Source organism: Zingiber officinale, chromosome 3B, assembly GCF_018446385.1.
Source record: "Zingiber officinale cultivar Zhangliang chromosome 3B, Zo_v1.1, whole genome shotgun sequence".
NCBI lineage: Eukaryota > Viridiplantae > Streptophyta > Magnoliopsida > Zingiberales > Zingiberaceae > Zingiber > Zingiber officinale.
In genome coordinates, this window is record NC_055991.1 from 79,448,974 (window position 1) to 79,467,013 (window position 18,040).

General features: G+C 34.2%; 2 protein-coding genes and 1 long non-coding RNA gene across 3 annotated transcripts in view; all 3 read right to left on the reverse strand.

Moving 5' to 3' along the window:
* LOC122054963 overlaps nt 1–2,471 on the reverse strand; it is a 42,239-nt gene extending 39,768 nt beyond the window's left edge. The window contains exons 1-5 of the mRNA XM_042616372.1: nt 2,461–2,471; nt 2,250–2,391; nt 2,065–2,081; nt 1,854–1,995; nt 1,669–1,685 (exon numbers count right to left, since the gene is read on the reverse strand). Coding sequence (XP_042472306.1) covers nt 1,669–1,685; nt 1,854–1,995; nt 2,065–2,081; nt 2,250–2,348 — 275 coding nt within the window. The 5' untranslated portion in view covers nt 2,349–2,391; nt 2,461–2,471. The remainder of the gene's footprint in view (nt 1–1,668; nt 1,686–1,853; nt 1,996–2,064; nt 2,082–2,249; nt 2,392–2,460) is intronic.
* Nucleotides 2,472–2,683: 212 nt separating this feature from the next.
* Nucleotides 2,684–7,996, reverse strand: LOC122056627. The gene is made up of 10 exons (XM_042618676.1): nt 7,924–7,996; nt 7,752–7,802; nt 5,133–5,270; nt 4,957–4,973; nt 4,746–4,887; nt 4,425–4,544; nt 4,245–4,261; nt 4,034–4,175; nt 3,710–3,779; nt 2,684–2,713 (listed from the first exon to the last, which is right to left on the reverse strand). Exons 1-10 carry the CDS (start codon nt 7,966–7,968, stop codon nt 2,706–2,708), a joined length of 750 nt encoding a protein of 249 aa, XP_042474610.1. The 5' UTR covers nt 7,969–7,996; the 3' UTR covers nt 2,684–2,705.
* Nucleotides 7,997–9,229: 1,233 nt separating this feature from the next.
* Nucleotides 9,230–15,873, reverse strand: LOC122056631. Its single transcript, XR_006133330.1, has 6 exons — nt 14,919–15,873; nt 13,664–13,815; nt 13,486–13,552; nt 12,543–12,587; nt 9,928–10,130; nt 9,230–9,327 (listed from the first exon to the last, which is right to left on the reverse strand). It is a non-coding gene; the product is annotated as an uncharacterized LOC122056631 (long non-coding RNA).
* Nucleotides 15,874–18,040: the final 2,167 nt, after the last annotated feature.

Consider the following 18,040-nt stretch of genomic DNA (forward strand, 5'->3'; position numbering starts at 1 on the left):
TCATTCCAATATGTGAATTAAGATGGCAACTTCAGCTATGGCACCCAAAGCATAAGCATTGAAGGCACTAGATAAGATGAACAGGTGAAGTAAGAACTACCATGTCAATCTCATGAAAGTGGAAATTGGACTAATTTAGGCAAGATGTGAGGCAAAACGACCGCAATCCCTACATTGAAATAGGCAAGAAATGAGGATACAAGGGTAATTAAACAAGCTTGCTTGCCGTCACGAAAGAAGTATGAAGACACCAAATAATTAAATAACCTCAATATTTGTTTGAGTCCATCAAGCACTGTATCAGAAGTTTCATCATCCTCTAATGCATGAAGGGGTGTGGAAAATTTTTCATCAATTCCTTGCATTCTAGCAAATTGTCAATTAAGGAACATCAAATAAAACATATAGGTAAACCTGGTAAAGAGTGCTAAATGCCAAGCCAGCTGATTTATGAACCTCTTGCATGCTATATAACAAGTTGAAGAGTGATCATACAAGTTGAATAAATGTTCAACATCATACAAAAAAATGTGTAAATAGAAAATAGAAAATCAAACCTATCGCATAGAGTTGTACGTATTGTAGGGATAAGTTCATCGATAAAGTTTATTGGTGTTTACCAGTACTCGTCATAACTTCACTCAGACCAATGCTTACACCCTTTTGAAACACGATAAAAATAAAGACTCAAGCGCTAGCATAGAACACTTAATCAAGTACTTTACCGAACTAAACTCTCCAATACTTAAGCATTCATGGAAATGAATTTCCTGTAAACTGAACCCAAAAAAAAGTGAAGTATATTCAACAATACTAAATGATCATTTTATTAGCACTGTTTAACAATTTAATAAATTCTCATGAATTAATTAACAAAACGCTAAAAGGCTTTTGGAATTGTACACATAAATAAATATGTGCTAAAGTATACATTGCCAAGGCACCTGGTGTAAAATATATTCTAAAAGCATTCAAGCAAGTATCAAAACAAAATAAACTCACTTGTCTTCTACTACGGTCAGGGTGTTTAACCCCTTGAGTTAAAATTGGAATAATTGAAGGCAAAATAATCTCCCCAAGCTTCCGAACAAGAACCAAGTGCTCTTCCAGCAACCTAACATGATGGATCATTGATTATTCAGTTGAGTACGTACATAATAAATACTTCAATACCTTTAGAAAACAAACATGTTGTCTTTCTAATGAAGATGAAGCAGAGACGAAAGCAGAGTATTCATTAAGACTGGCATTATTTCTTTGAGAGTCTTGGGAGTATTTGCCAAGATAGTCTTCCATACATGCAGTGCCGCCAAACATAAAAAATATGATATACGTTTATGTTCAACAACAACATTAAATTCTTTGTGCAAAATAGTAATGTGACAACAAGAAAACAAAACACAATAGAAAGAAATACCACATAAATGATGCAAAGTCGAGTTAATATCACTACGAACCATATAAATTTCAGCAAGACCTTCATTGCGACTTCTTTGCCCAAGGACCTCAATAATTGCAGGGTCATCCATGTGCCTCTATGCTTGGACCTTCGTCATCACTCCAAAGCTCAAGAATTGCTTTTCCAAAGGTTCTAGCAACCTGCAAAGCCATAAGCCATTCCTTATTCACAAAGATCCCTGAGAGAACAAAATCTTAAAGAAATCTTACCTTGAAAAGAAGATAGTCTTCCATACATGCAGTGCTGCAAAACATGAAAAATATGAGATACGTTTATGTTCAACAACAACATTAAATTCATTGTTCAAAATACTAATGTGACAACAAGAAAACAAACCACAATAGAAAGAAATACCACATAACTGATGCAAAGTCAAGTTAATATTACTACGAACCATATAAATTTCAGCAAGAACTTCATTGCGACTTCTTTGCCCAAGGACCTCAATAATTGCAGGGCCATCCATGTGCCTCTGTGCTTGGACCTTCGTCATCACTCCCAAACTCAAGAATTTCTTTTCCAAAGGTTCTAGCAACCTGCAAAGTCGTAAGCCCTTCCTTATTCACAAAGATCCCTGAGATAACAAAATCTTAAACAAATCTTACCTTGAAAAGAAGATAGTCTTCCATACATGCAGTGCCACCAAATATAAAAAATATGAGATACGTTTATGTTCAACAACAACATTAAATTCATTGTGCAAAATAGTAATGTGACAACAAGAAAACAAAACACGATAGAAAGAAATACCACATAACTGAAGCAAAGTCAAATTAATATCACTACGAACCATATAAATTTCAGCAAGAACTTCATTGCGACTTCTTTGCCCAAGGACCTGAATAATTGCAGGGTCATCCATGTGCCTCTGTGCTTGGACCTTCGTCATCACTCCCAACCTCAAGAATTGCTTTTCCAAAGGTTCCAGCAACCTGCAAAGCCATAAGCCCTTCCTTATTCACAAAGATCCCTTAGATAACAAAATCTTAAACAAATCTTACCTTGAAAAGAAGATAGTATTCCATACATGCAGTGCCGCCAACATAAAAAATATGAGATACGTTTATGTTCAACAACATTAAATTCATTGTGCAAAATAGTAATGTGACAATAAGAACACAAAACACAATAGAAAGAAATACCACATAACTGAAGCAAAGTCAAATTAATATCACTACGAACCATATAAATTTCAGCAAGAACTTCATTGCGACTTCTTTGCCCAAGGACCTCAATAATTGCAGGGTCATCCATGTGCCTCTGTGCTTGGACCTTCGTCATCACTCCCAAGCTCAAGAATTGCTTTTCCAAAGGTTCCAGCAACCTGCAAAGCCATAAGCCTTTCCATACATGCAGTGCCGCCAAACATAAAAAATATGAGATACGTTTATGTTCAACAACAACAGTAAATTCATTGTGCAAAATAGTAATGTGACAACAAGAAAACAAAACACAATAGAAAGAAATACCACATAAATGATGCAAAGTCAAGTTAATATCACTACGAACCATATAAATTTTTCAACAACAACATTAAATTCATTGTGCAAAATAGTAATGTGACAATAAGAAAACAAAACACAATAGAAAGAAATACCACATAACTGATTCAAAGTCAAGTTAATATCACTACGAACCATATAAATTTCAGCAAGAACTTCATTGCCACTTCTTTGCCCAAGGACCTGAATAATTGCAGGGTCATCCATGTGCCTCTGTGCTTGGACCTTCGTCATCACTCCCAACCTCAAGAATTGCTTTTCCAAAGGTTCCAGCAACCTGCAAAGCCATAAGCCCTTCCTTATTCACAAAGATCCCTTAGATAACAAAATCTTAAACAAATCTTACCTTGAAAAGAAGATAGTATTCCATACATGCAGTGCCGCCAACATAAAAAATATGAGATACGTTTATGTTCAACAACATTAAATTCATTGTGCAAAATAGTAATGTGACAATAAGAACACAAAACACAATAGAAAGAAATACCACATAACTGAAGCAAAGTCAAATTAATATCACTACGAACCATATAAATTTCAGCAAGAACTTCATTGCGACTTCTTTGCCCAAGGACTTGAATAATTGCAGGGTCATCCATGTGCCTCTGTGCTTGGACCTTCGTCATCACTCCCAACCTCAAGAATTGCTTTTCCAAAGGTTCCAGCAACCTGCAAAGCCATAAGCCCTTCCTTATTCACAAAGATCCCTGAGATAAGAAAATCTTAAACAAATCTTACCGTCATCGATGTGCCTCTGTGCTTGGACCTTCGTCATCACTCCCAACCTCAAGAATTGCTTTTCCAAAGGTTCCAGCAACCTGCAAAGCCATAAGCCCTTCCTTATTCACAAAGATCCCTGAGATAAGAAAATCTTAAACAAATCTTACCTTGAAAAGAAGATAGTCTTCCATATATGTAGTGCCGCCAAACATAAAAAATATGAGATGCGTTTATGTTCAACAACAACATTAAATTCATTGTGCAAAATAGTAATGTGACAATAAGAAACCAAAACACAATAGAAAGAAATACCACATAACTGATGCAAAGTCAAGTTAATATCACTACGAACCATATAAATTTCAGCAAGAACTTCATTGCAACTTCTTTGCCCAATGACCTCAATAATTGCAAGGTCATCGATGTACCTCTGTGCTTGGACTTTCGTCATCACTCCCAAGCTCAAGAATTGCTTTTCCAATGGTTCCAGCAACCTGCAAAGTCATAAGCCCTTCCTTATTCACAAAGATCCCTGAAATAACAAAATCTTAAACAAATCTTACCTTGAAAAGAAGATAGTCTTCCATACATGCAGTGCCGCCAAATATAAAAAATAGGAGATACGTTTATGTTCAACAACATTAAATTCATTGTGCAAAATAGGAATGTGACAATAAGAAAACAAAACACAAGAAAGAAATACCACATAACTGATGCAAAGTCAAGTTAATATCACTACGAACCATATAAATTTCAGCAAGAACTTCATTGTGACTTCTTTGCCCAAGGACCTCAATAATTGCAGGGTCATCCATGTGCCTCTGTGCTTGGACCTTCGTCATCACTCCCAAGCTCAAGAATTGCTTTTCCAAATCTTACCTTGAAAAGAAGATAGTCTTCCATACATACAGTGCCGCCAAACATAAAAAATATGAGATACGTTTATGTTCAACAACAACATTAAATTCATTGTGCAAAATAGTAATGTGACAACAAGAAAACAAAACACAATAGAAAGAAATACCACATAACTGATGCAAACTCCAGTTAATATCACTACGAACCATATAAATTTCAGCAAGAACTTCATTGTGACTTCTTTGCCCAGGGACCTCAATAATTGCAGGGTCATCCATGTGCCTCTGTGCTTGGACCTTCGTCATCACTCCCAACCTCAAGAATTGCTTTTCCAAAGGTTCCAGCAACCTGCAAAGCCATAAGCCCTTCCTTATTCACAAAGATCCCTGAGATAATAAAATCTTAAACATATCTTACCTTGAAAAGAAGATAATCTTCCATACATGTAGTGCCGCCAAACATAAAAAATATGAGATCGTTTTATGTTCAACAACATTAAATTCATTGTGCAAAATAGTAATGTGGCAATAAGAAAACAAAACACAATAGAATACCACATATTGATGCAAAGTCAAGTTAATATCTCTACAAACCATATAAATTTCAGCAAGAACTTCATTGCGACTTCTTTGCCCAAGGACCTCAATAATTACGAGGCCATGTGCCTCTGTACTTGGACCTTCGTCATCACTACAAAGCTCAAGAATTGCTCTTCCAAAGGTTCCAGCAACCTGTAAAGCCATAAGCCCTTCCTTATTCACAAAGATCCCTGAGATAACAAAATCTTAAACAAATCTTACCTTGAAAAGAAGATCGCCAAGAAGTTCAATAGAGTTGTCATATACACCAATTATCACTAAAATAGTAATTTTATTACCCAATTAAAATAAAAAAAACAGAGTAAGGATGAAAGTAAAAATGTTTAGAAACAAAGGTTGTCACATTATGCTCAACAGACATGGCTAGCAATTAGTGTAGCATCATAAACCGATTCATTTTTATTAGAAAGCCTTGAAGAAGATGCTAAACATGAGATAAATGTACAAAGTTATGACTAATATAATCAACATACCATCCAAAATTACAGGTAGAACCACTTGTAGTTTTGAAAGATGACGCCCAAGGATCTTGGCAAATGTTGTGTCATCATTGAAATTAGAGTTAAAAAGCGTTGCACTGGATTAATTAAAAAGAATGAAAAAAACAAAAAAACTAGAAATTTCCCTTAAAAAGTATCAAATGCCTATCACAAAAAGAAGAAGACTTTTGGTGAGAACAATTTCGGATGATATCGAGAAGAAAGCGCTGAAAGTGATCCTTCACAAGGGCAATCAAAACCTATAAAATAATGAATTGTGATTGATGAACACAAAATTATTGTGATAACCAAAAATTATTTGAAATTACGCCACAATTAATAAATATTGTAGATTATACAAGTTTCTTTTAAGTCAAATTGTAGGTTACCCTATTAAACAACATAGCAAAAAATCATACATGAATGGAAATAAAAATTCCCCTCTAAAGACCAAAAATGAAAATCAAAGTGAAACATTCAATATATTTACTAAAATTCAAGACAACTGAGATGGGGAGATTACTAGAAATGCATACTCTCTATATTTGATTTTCTAAAGTTATTTGCACATCATAACAACTTTATTCTTCATTTCACATGCATGGAGTATAATCTTGATTATTAACAATGATAATGAAGTTACCAATGTCATTGAACCTTGTCATCCTAATAAACATTTGTCTCTAAGATTCTCCTTTATCAATGATCGTTGATCACATAAAGCTAATTCGTCCACCAAAAGTGAAAATTTTACAACTAAGGAAATCATCTAAGTCTTTATTCTATCACTATATGTGTGTTATTGTTTCTATTCTATTGTCCTTTACACCACCATCTATAAACCTCTATGTACACTTTGTTGTTGTTGACCCACCACAAGAGGCAACTTCCTTATAGGTATATAGTCAACAATCACACAAAGAAGCCACTCCATCATCTTTAAAACTCTCCCATTCTTGAATCACTAATCATTATCCTTAATCCCCTACTAATTCTGACACTGTTTTTCCACAATGTAAGCAATACAATTCCTATCCACTTTCTCATTTTATATATCCTATGAAATTGTCACCCAAATACTCTATCTTTGTGTCTTCTTTATGTCTTCTTTATGTCTATGATTAAATTGTAAAACATGTTTCAGAAGTACTTTTAAATCCAAGGTGGCAAAAAACTATAATCAATGAGATAAATCTCACAATTTTAAGCTCTTTAGGGTTGGTCTCTCTTTATCTAGGAAAGTCCACCATGGATAGCAAATGGATCTTCTTAGTTAATAATCACCAAACAACATTGTTGATCATCTCAAAACTCGACTAGTAGCTAAGGGCTATACTCACATCTATGGCATTAATTGAATTGATAAATTCTATCTAGTGGCCAAGATTCACTCTGTCTAACCCTTCCTCTCTCTAGGATCTATATGAAACATCATACAAGATTTGTTGCTCAAGGAGATTGGTCTCATATGTCAACTTAAGAAGTCAATGTACATAAAAATGATCTTGGGAACTTTATTTGAAAATTTTAATTCAACTCTTTTTAATATATGACTATAAAGTGGAACAAACAATCATAAAGATGTCCTTTTTTTACTATTTATATAGATAATAATTACAAGTGATGACTCCACTAGATTACACACTTGAAAGATTGTCATCATAAACACTTCTAGACTGAAGACTTTGTGATCTCAAATCCTTCCTTGGTAAAGCTAGGACCAAACAAGTATAGAAAAAATGATATATTTCACAAAGCAAGTATATCCCATTTGTTGACCCTGGAAAATATAGAAAAAATTGACATGCTAGGACCAAACAAGTAGATACCTCTATAGATCTTAATGTTAAATTAGCACTAGCACAATGAGAGCTATTAATTGGCACTGGGAAATATAGAAAGCTTGTAAGAAGATTGAATCGCCCCACAATCACCAAGATATCTCATTTCCAACACATGTTTACTCAAAATAGAATGCAAAGAAATTATTAGTAATTTAGTATACAAGAAAAACAATGACATAACAAACACATTTGATGCTTGCAAGTGTGAATCTGACACCTCAGATCTTTCTATCACTCCATTTTAATGATAAGATGCATGGCAAGAAAAAGCTAGTTTCTTCATTGTTTACCTCAAAATCTACAAGAATCACTTCATGGCTGCCAATTCCACTGGAACAAAACTAAGCAACAGCCAACTCCATTGTAAAACCACCATTAACAGGAAAAACAAATGATATCTGTTAAGGAGAATAACATAAATGCAAGTTCACAATATCATAATAAGTTAGCAAACCATTGTACCTGAATTGTATCAAATCCCGAAGCTCGCATTATTGCTGAACCCATGTAGCTCCAAGAGGCACCTCAATGAACCCTCTTTCGACATGACCAATCATTTTAAGAGTACAACAGAGAGACATATCAATTAAAAGAATTGACACTCAATTGCTCATGAGCTAAAACTAATATAAACTAAACTAACACTCTAGCAATAAAGAGAATGAAAAATAGTGAACAAGTTATAAAGAAAAATCTGTTGGGAGAAAATATTTTAACAACAAACCAATACTAGAAAATATGTCAGAAGTGTTTGTCATATCAGAAGTTCCCAGGTGTAGTAGCCATGGAGGCTCAGAAGTAGGAAGTGCAATCATCGTGAAATGCAAGTAGTCTTCTTGGGAGAAAGCAGAATATGCTCAATAACCTAGCAGAAATGAAGCTAGCGACAAGTAAAGTTGAATGATAACTAAATTTAGACAGAAAAATACTGGAAACATAAAGATAAACATATCTGCTGAAAGTGGTCGAACTTTACATGCCACCGATAGACCATTAACTATTTGCTCAAAAATACCCAATGAAGGGCCTTTGGGAACTTGACCTTCAGCATGTACATCTTTTGTAGAAATAAAACGCAAAGCAACAACTATCTCGTATGCCCAACTAGAAAGAGATGGGGCTAGAAATGAGCAAGACTTAGCATAGTCTCAATTGATGCTAAGTCTCAATTGATGAGTGCAGTATAAATTAAAAGACAAGTAAGAAAGAGAGAATAGGTTACCAAATTTGAGCAAACACCAACAATTTGTATCTCGAAGAGTGGGCCCAGAATATATAAATACCGACCAAGAAGAGCTCAATACCCAAGAAGATAATAAATAAAAGAGTGCGTAGAATGCCTAAATATCAATTATAATCTGATCGGGGAGAGAGTTCAATGCTACGGCCATGAATAAGGCATGAAATACCCGAATACCGATTATAATCCAACCAAAGAGAGGAGCTCGATTCCACGACCATGAAGATGATAAGCAAAAGAAATGAGCAAGACTTAGCATAGTCTCAATTGATGAGTGCAGTATAAATTAAAAGACAAGTAAGAAAGAGAGAATAGGTTACCAAATTTGAGCAAACACCAACAATTTGCTTCTTTGAGAGTGCGCCCAGAATATATAAATACCGACCAAGAAGAGCTCAATACCCAAGAAGATAATAAATAAAAGAATGCGTAGAATGCCTAAATATCAATTATAATCTGATCGGGGAGAGAGTTCAATGCTACGGCCATGAATAAGGCATGAAATACGCGAATACCGATTATAATTCAACCGAAGAGAGGAGCTCGATTCCACGACCATGAAGATGATAAGCAAAAGAATTCCAAGAATATGTGAATATGGATTATAATTCAGCAGGGAAGAGGAGCTTGTGAAAACAAGAGAAGCCCACATTACACAAGCATATGGCTAAAAGCAAAGCCCAATGAACAAAACATTGAATATCATAGCCACTAGTGAAAAGCTAGAAATCGTGATCATCATAAGAATAGCGAGAATAATAAGCTTGTCATATATATATATATATATATATATATATATATTTATATAGAACCTCATGAATACTATCAATGAAGCTAACTAATGATACTTTTACTGATTACTACCTCGAAGTCTAAATAGACTCAATCTACAAGTAAGCAAACATCAAATCATGTTAATAAATAAAAGTAAAAGACCCCTAGAGTAAGGAAAATTTCTGACATAGTTCCCTCATAATATGATTGTAACTTGATTGAACTACAATACAAAAGTGTACAAAATATGAATATAGTAGAGTTCTCAAAAATACATGAACATTCTCGAACAAATAAAGAAGATACTAGATATGGAACTTGTGAGAACAAGAGAAGCCTACATTACACAAGCATATGGCTAAAAGCAAAGCCTTAAGAACAAAACATTGAAACTCATAGCTAATAGTGAAAAAAGTTAGAAATGAAGAACATAATAAGAATAACAAGAATACCAGAAGTCCAACACAGTTCTGACCGAGGAAGAGGAGTTTAATCCTTGGTTGGGAAGATGATAAGCAAAAAGCGTGGAATACCAAAAGTCCAATATATTGTGATTGGAGAGAGGAGCTGAATACCACGATCATGGCACAAGTAAAAATATTAAGAAGACCAAAACTCCGATCCATCCTAATTGAGAAGAGGTCAATCCCGAGATCTGGAGGATAATAATAACTAGAAAGACAAGAATACCAGAAAACCAATAACGACCAAGTAAGCAAACATCAAATCATGTTAATAAATAAAAGTAAAAGACCCCTAGAGTAAGGAAAATTTCTGACATAGTTCCCTCATAATATGATTGTAACTTGATTGAACTACAATACAAAAGTGTACAAAATATGAATATAGTAGAGTTCTCAAAAATACATGAACATTCTCGAACAAATAAAGAAGATACTAGATATGGAACTTGTGAGAACAAGAGAAGCCTACATTACACAAGCATATGGCTAAAAGCAAAGCCTTAAGAACAAAACATTGAAACTCATAGCTAATAGTGAAAAAAGTTAGAAATGAAGAACATAATAAGAATAACAAGAATACCAGAAGTCCAACACAGTTCTGACCGAGGAAGAGGAGTTTGATCCTTGGTTGGGAAGATGATAAGCAAAAAGCGTGGAATACCAGAAGTCCAATATAATGTGATTGGAGAGAGGAGCTGAATACCATGATCATGGGACAAGTAAAAATATTAAGAAGACCAAAACTCCGATCCATCCTAATTGAAAAGAGGTCAATCCCGAGGTCTGGAGGATAATAATAACCAGAAAGACAAGAATACCAGAAGACCAATAACGACCAAATATTCGGATAACAATTGATTGACATGATGTTGAAAATGTATCATACATCATTAGGATATCTAGAACACCTACATCACAAATGCTGACAAATTTAAGCAACAAAAGATTTAATTGGTTAGCAGGAACATATACAAACAAGTGCATAAGAATTTTCTTTCTATAAGTTTCAACACAACATAAGCAGGACCGAGGCTAAGAGAATCTACTTAATTGTCATCGATTTCACACCATTATTGAAAGTAATGATTATTAATTTAGGAATAGAAATTAATTAACAACATGTGAATGAGAAGAGGACAAACAAAAATATCAACATCAAATAGGAAAGATGTAAAGTTAAAATGCAAAAATACATAAAATTATAGGATTCAATGACCCAAAAATAATGGTAACAATTAGTTTGGTAGATTAAATATCAGCTACTAACTTAGAGTAAAAAAATCAAAAGGAATCCCTCTTTTCCCATCTTGCCCTAACCAGTGAGAGGAACTAGATAATTGGTCGTGAGGAAAATAATAAAAATGTTAAGAATACCAGAATATCTATTTCATTGGACCGAGAAGAAAGGACTCGATCCCATGCTAAGAATAAGAATAAGCCATAATACAAGAATATCCATTTCATTTGGACCGGGGAGAAATAATAATATCTATATGTACCAGAATTATAATCCAACTGAGAAAGGGAGCTTGATCTCATGACCATTAAGAAGATCCATCCAGACCGATGGGAGGAGCTCATTATATCAGGCGGATAATAACAAGAAAGCCAAGAATACCAGAAGTCCAATATTGTCCCGACTGACGAAAGGAGTTTGATCCCTTGGTCGGGAGGATGATAACTAGAAAACCAGAAATACCAGAAGTCCAATAATATCCCAATACAACATATCAATAGTGTCCTGACTGGAGAGAGGAGCTCAATCCCTATGTCGGGAGGATAATAATGAGAAAGCCAAGAATACCAAAAGTCCAATAATATTCCAACAGGGAAAGAAGTTCGATCCCTTGGTCGGGATGATGATAACCAGAAAACCAAGAATACCAGAAGTCCAATAATGTCCTCACCGGGGAAAGGAGTTTGATCCCTTGGTCAGGAGCATGATAACCAGAAAACCAAGAATACCGGAAGTCCAATAATGTCCCGACCGAGGAAAGGAGTTTGATCCCTTGGTCAGGAGGATGATAACCAGAAAACCAAGAATACCAGAAGTCCAATAATGTCCCGACCGAGGAAAGAAGTTTGATCCCTTGGTGTGGAGGATGATAACCAGAAAACCAAGAATACCAGAAGTCCAATAATGTCCCAACCGAGCAGATCAATAAGGTATAATATTGAAAATACCAATAAGACTAGGAGACAAGTCACTTCTGAGGATAAAATACCAATAAGTTGAGAAAATCAATCTGCTAGGGATATTTGTGAAAAGAGCCTAGCCCAGGGGCTGTTATAGAATAATATAGCCCGAGGATATGTCGATGATATCAGAAAGCCAAGATCACTAGACAATATTGAGAAGTCTAATAGGATAAGAATTTCAATTCCATCCGAATTACAACCCAAGAGAATAAAGTAAAAAAAAATTATATAAGCAAAAAGTGGAACTAAAGTTATCACATTAATTCACATCTATCCAATGAAATTTAAAAATTATATCTACAACATGGATCGACTATTCTCTTCATTAGTGACTACCACAATGCTCATACTCTACAAAGAAGTTTGTTAATATCCCTTGGACCTAGAAAAAGAAAAATAATTACCTTTTCAAAAAGCCAATTTCTTAATCCTCTTGTATTCGTCATAACCTGCGGTTTCCATTTAGCAAGTACTGCATTGACCAGAAGAAAATTCTGACAAAATAGGACAATGAACTAGTTGAATGATTATTTTAGAGACAAAAAGGAAGTTTGGAAAAAAAAAATAGAAAAACAAAGAATAAGAATGACAATGAACTACACAAAACAAAATGTTGTAGTGTGATATGAGCTATACCAATCAAAGTGCAACCATAAAGTTTCAAAGCTGGACTCATACCAGAAGTAACCTCTAAGAAATAAATGACTCTTGTAGATAAATACAAGCTATAATTTCAACTCCACGCATTTGATCCTAAGTGGATAGTTGATCGACAACCTATTATATAGATTACCTTCTTGCTAGAGTGAGTCTAATATGAGCATTATCAAACATCCCATTTGTAACTAGGGAACTCCTTTTATCTAAAAGAATGATTAATAAAGAAGTTTATTAAGTAATAATTATTTCATTTAAGATAAGCCTAGACACCTCTTCTCATGTTGGAACATCAAACAATATGAAGAAAAATTAAAATATATTGAGCAACATTACATTAAAGAGTAGGATGGATACTAAGTGGATAGTTGATCGACAACCTATTATATAGACTACCTTCTTGCTAGAGTGAGTCTAATATGAGCATTATCAAACATCCCATTTGTAACTAGGGAACACCTTTTATCTAAAAGAATGATTAATAAAGAAGTTTATTAAGTAATAATTATTTCATTTAAGATAAGCCTAGAATTAGTTGTACTATTTTGAAAGATTGCTTTGGCAAAGTTTGAACAACATAGCAATCGTAATTCTAACCTCTTCTCATGTTGGAACATCAAACAATATGAAGAAAAATTAAAATATATTGAGCAACATTACATTAAAGAGTAGGATGGATAAAAACACTACCTGTCATTAAGCTTAAAGACTTTTTTCCATTGTACACATGGAGACCTTACCACACTGCATCCCCACACTGTACAATTAAACCGAAGACCTTTAACAACACATGGTTAGTTCACCAAAAACAAAGAAACAAATAGTCTAAATGTAACAAGAGAAATGACAAAAATAAACATTTCAGTACCAAGGCTTTTTCACGAGGTAAGAGTTCATCACCAACTCAAACGAGTATTTTCTCATGGGCTGGGAAGGAAGAGGTGGAAATGGTACTGAAGGATGAAGAGATGATGATACCAATCTCCCACATTGGCATTTGAACATGTTCTCGAAAGCATGCTTTGCTCTGGCAAGTGGAAAGGATTACAAATATTTTTATATCAGGAACACAAAATTTATAGACCAATTTTAAAATAAATTTTGCACTGTCTATATCCAGTAAAATAAACTTTAAAATGTTATTGCTTTTATTTTATTGTTTTAGATAATTTGGTTTATGTTGCACTAAGTCTCATGATATAGGATTTTAAATAATTTTATTTTATTGTTTTTATAAGGAACCTTTCCTTTTAATCAGAAATAAAAATTTGATCCTCCATAATTCTTTTTTCCTAGCAACGCATTTATTGAAGCGCCAAACTGTGAAATTCACCAACTGAGGCAAATAGATTATTTCACTCTACTATAACATGACGAAGAAAATTTCACATAAGTAAAAGGAAAGAATGTTTATCGATGATACTAATGCCCAAGGGCATACTTATTATATGCTCAATTAGGTAATCCATTTTTTTTAAGTGCAGTATCATAACAGTTACTCACACTTTCTAAGGTTATCTGACACCTAGATGCAACAAATGGAAGAACTAAGGAGGGATTCATTCTTGCTATACTACTGACCACGATCTATTGGTTTTAGCATCACTTCAACAAACAAAGCCCTTTCCAACTTTCCCAAGAAAAAGTCAGGGGATTTACTTTGGCTTGAGTTACTGAGAAGAAATAATTATAGCTAAATGTTTCTATAAGGCAATCTGATATAACTTTCTTCATTTATATGAATATCATATAGTTTCCCAAGTTGGAGACACTTCTGGAAATTAATTATTAAGTATCGAAGAAATTATTCCAAGGAATAAATCCATCAACCTCCATTTGAACGATGATAATATCTAGAAAATCAAAGAATTTATCAGCAGAATGATAAAATAGAAAATTTAGAAAAATAATACTCAGAAATTAGGATAGCATAGACTATATTGTTCTAGAAGATTTGCCAAGCGCTCAAAGAGCTCTTGCAGGAATATATATGTATCAATAAGATAGAGTTAACTACGAAAGGATTAAAGTAGAACATGATACTATAGACTTCTGCTTGTGAAACTAGTGTGAAATAAACAATTGTTGAAAGTTAATGTGTTTTTTTATGAAGAATGAGTTACCAGCAAAAGAAAGGAAGTTCCAATCAAGGCTTGGTCCAGATCAGAAATGAATTTTACATCAGGTGTCAAGTTGAACAAGAATTGGTTCCCAGATAACCTGTCACAACTGCATTTAGCAATAATAATTTAGCAACATATAAAGCAAACTGCAATGACCAAAATGCCAATAATCTGACTTTATATACACAAGAATCAAAGCCATCAGAACCAAATTCAAAGAAACAAACATACCAAAATCTTGCTCATACCAATTTCATAGGGAGCCCACAAGCTTCCACTAACCAAACCATAACTCATCCATTATTGTAGCAAAAAATTAAATAAAAAATCCTTCAGATACATAACTCAAACTTTGACACACCATAACAGTTGAGCATAGTAGACTGAGTTAAATGCCAGTTAACCAAAATTTTAAAAAAAGTTTCCTCCAGAAAAATTCCAAGCAAGTAGACTGAGTTCAATTTCAAGCAAAAGAAATCTAGTACATATCCCGAAAAATCACATCACATATATCAATAAAATTGTTACCTCCAACAGTTACAAAAATCTAAGATACCAACCAAGAAAAGAAAGTTTCCAAAAAATAAAAGGGCTAGTTCAAAAGGCCCGCAGTTAATGATGGAGTTAAAAATTCCCATCACAGCATAAGAACAACTCCATGCATGCATCCACTAGATGATTGCATTCCAAGAGTACCACAATTAGATACTATACTACATCAATATGAGGCACAGAGTTTTCTTCTCTTACAATTCAGCAGCCAAGGAAAACTCAAAAATTTTGCAAAACCAACTCAAGCATACTACAACACCCAAAAAATCAACATGAAAAACCATCTTTGTGCGACATATTAATTCATTACTAAGCTTGCAATTCTAGAATATGAGCATTACAAAAGATACATGGAGTGAATACCATAATACCGTCGAATTTGCTAATCCATCATTTCTCAAATTCTATAGAAAAATATTGAAAGTGGCAGGTTCTAGAACACACGATGCACCAGAGCTAGTTGAAACAATACCGATTCTACCAAGTCAATCAAAATTTAGAGCTTCCTATGGAATACGATCCAAAATACAAAAGTAAATCGAAAGAGGAGTACCATCAATTAATAAATTGTTACCTGAAACAATTCTAAAAATCTTAGATTTCAAAAAAGCAAGCTCCCAAATCACAAAAGGTCAGGCAGGAAATTACACCTAAAAGCTCCAATAGCATCATGAAGACAGCTCCATGGTCCACTGGAATCAATACCACAATTTGCAGCCCTAAAAATATCTCTATAGTTAAATCAATGTTGAAAACTAATGTAATTATTTTGCCAAGTACAATAAAAACCATCAAGGATCTTCAATCAACTACCACATAGGGGGTCAAATGATGATTTATTTTGTTGAATAAAATTGATAATTTTGCGATGGGGCATGCTATAAACATCATTTTAGACTATTAAAAGAAACTAAATGAACTATGAGAAACTAGCTAAAACATAAAGCAGTTGAGATTTTGTTGTCGTCAAGATAATTGAGCAACTTCTTTCTCTTATGGTTATAACCCTCTACAAGTCAAGGGTTGTAGTTTTAATTCTTGTCTCGAACTACCAAAGTACTTGACTACCCACATTAGGATGTCGTAGTGAAAGGTTGCCTATGGTTAGCAGAAAATTAGCTCCAATATATATTTTTTTAGTTGATTTTATTAGTATGAAGGGGCGGTTGAGATTTTGTTGTCGTCAAGATAATTGAGCAACTTCTTTCTCTTATGGTTATATAACCCTCTCTACAAGTCAAGGGTTGCAACTTTAATTCTTGTCTTGAATCCTACCAAAGTACTTGACTACCCACATTAGGATGTCGTAGTGAAAAAGGTTGCCTATGGTTAGCAGAAAATTAGCTCCAATATTTTCTTTTTAGTTGATTTATTAGTATGAAGGGGCAATAATAAAGCTATCCGACACCTCATTGGGACCTCACAGCTTCATGCACCGCCTCAGTTATGCCGTTATTTTGGTCCCAAATTTGAACAATATGGCTTCAATAATGTATTTCGATACTTTTTTCTTTTTTAATATAAGTGTATATTAATTTAAAAATTATTTTGGTTAATATTTGAAAGGGAGTAGTGCAATGGTAGTAAAGTTGTTGTTGTGTGCCTCTTCTTCCTCGAGACTAGAGATGACAATGGGGTGAGTTTAAACCCGGCCCCATATTAAATCCGCCTCGTTCGGGGCGGGTTAAAAAACCCGGTCAAACAAGTTACGGGGAGTCTAAACCCATTGACCGGGTTTAGAAGCGGGTTCGGGGCAGGTTACGAATTTCAATAAACTCGCCCTGAACCCATCCCGTTATATATATAATATTTATGGTTTATAATTTATATTATATAATATAAAATACAATAATAATAACTTATTATTGAATTGTATTTTTTTTAAGCTTAGTGGATTGGCGGGTTCAACCCGCTATAGACCCGTCGGGTTTTGAGTGGGGCGGGTTGAAAAATTAGGCGGGACGGGTCCGGATCCATTTTTTCTGATAGGGTGGGTTCTGGGATTGGCCAAACCCGGCCCAAACCCACCCCGTTGTCATCCCTACCCGAGACCCCACATTGGCCGGAATAATTAAAATTTTTCATATGAATATACTAGAAGCATCCTTGATTATAAGAGCATAATAATTTGTCTAACATGATAATAGGATCCTAAAAATCTAAAGAGAGAGTTCTGAAATCTGGAAGCAATGGGACAACAATTGAATCCATGGATTGTGTGACACATTCAACCACCTCATACTTGTAATGAAATAACTGGTTAGAAAGGAGCTTGACAATTATGTCTAACATATAAGATAATCTTTCATATTTCACTTGCAAAAAGTTCCAAAGAAAATAACTTGCAAAACAAAGCATATTAGCAACAGTTCTAAAAATAAAATACATTTAAGTACCATCTGTTAGCTTCCTTACTAATTGAGGCATTCTCAAAAGTTTCTTCTCCATTGATCTCAATGCTTTCCAAATGATTTATGCTTAGGATATTCACAGCCAACTCGAGAGGATAGGACATTTATCCAAGCTTCTTTTTGTAGTAATTCAATCATCCCTACATAACCAACCTTTTT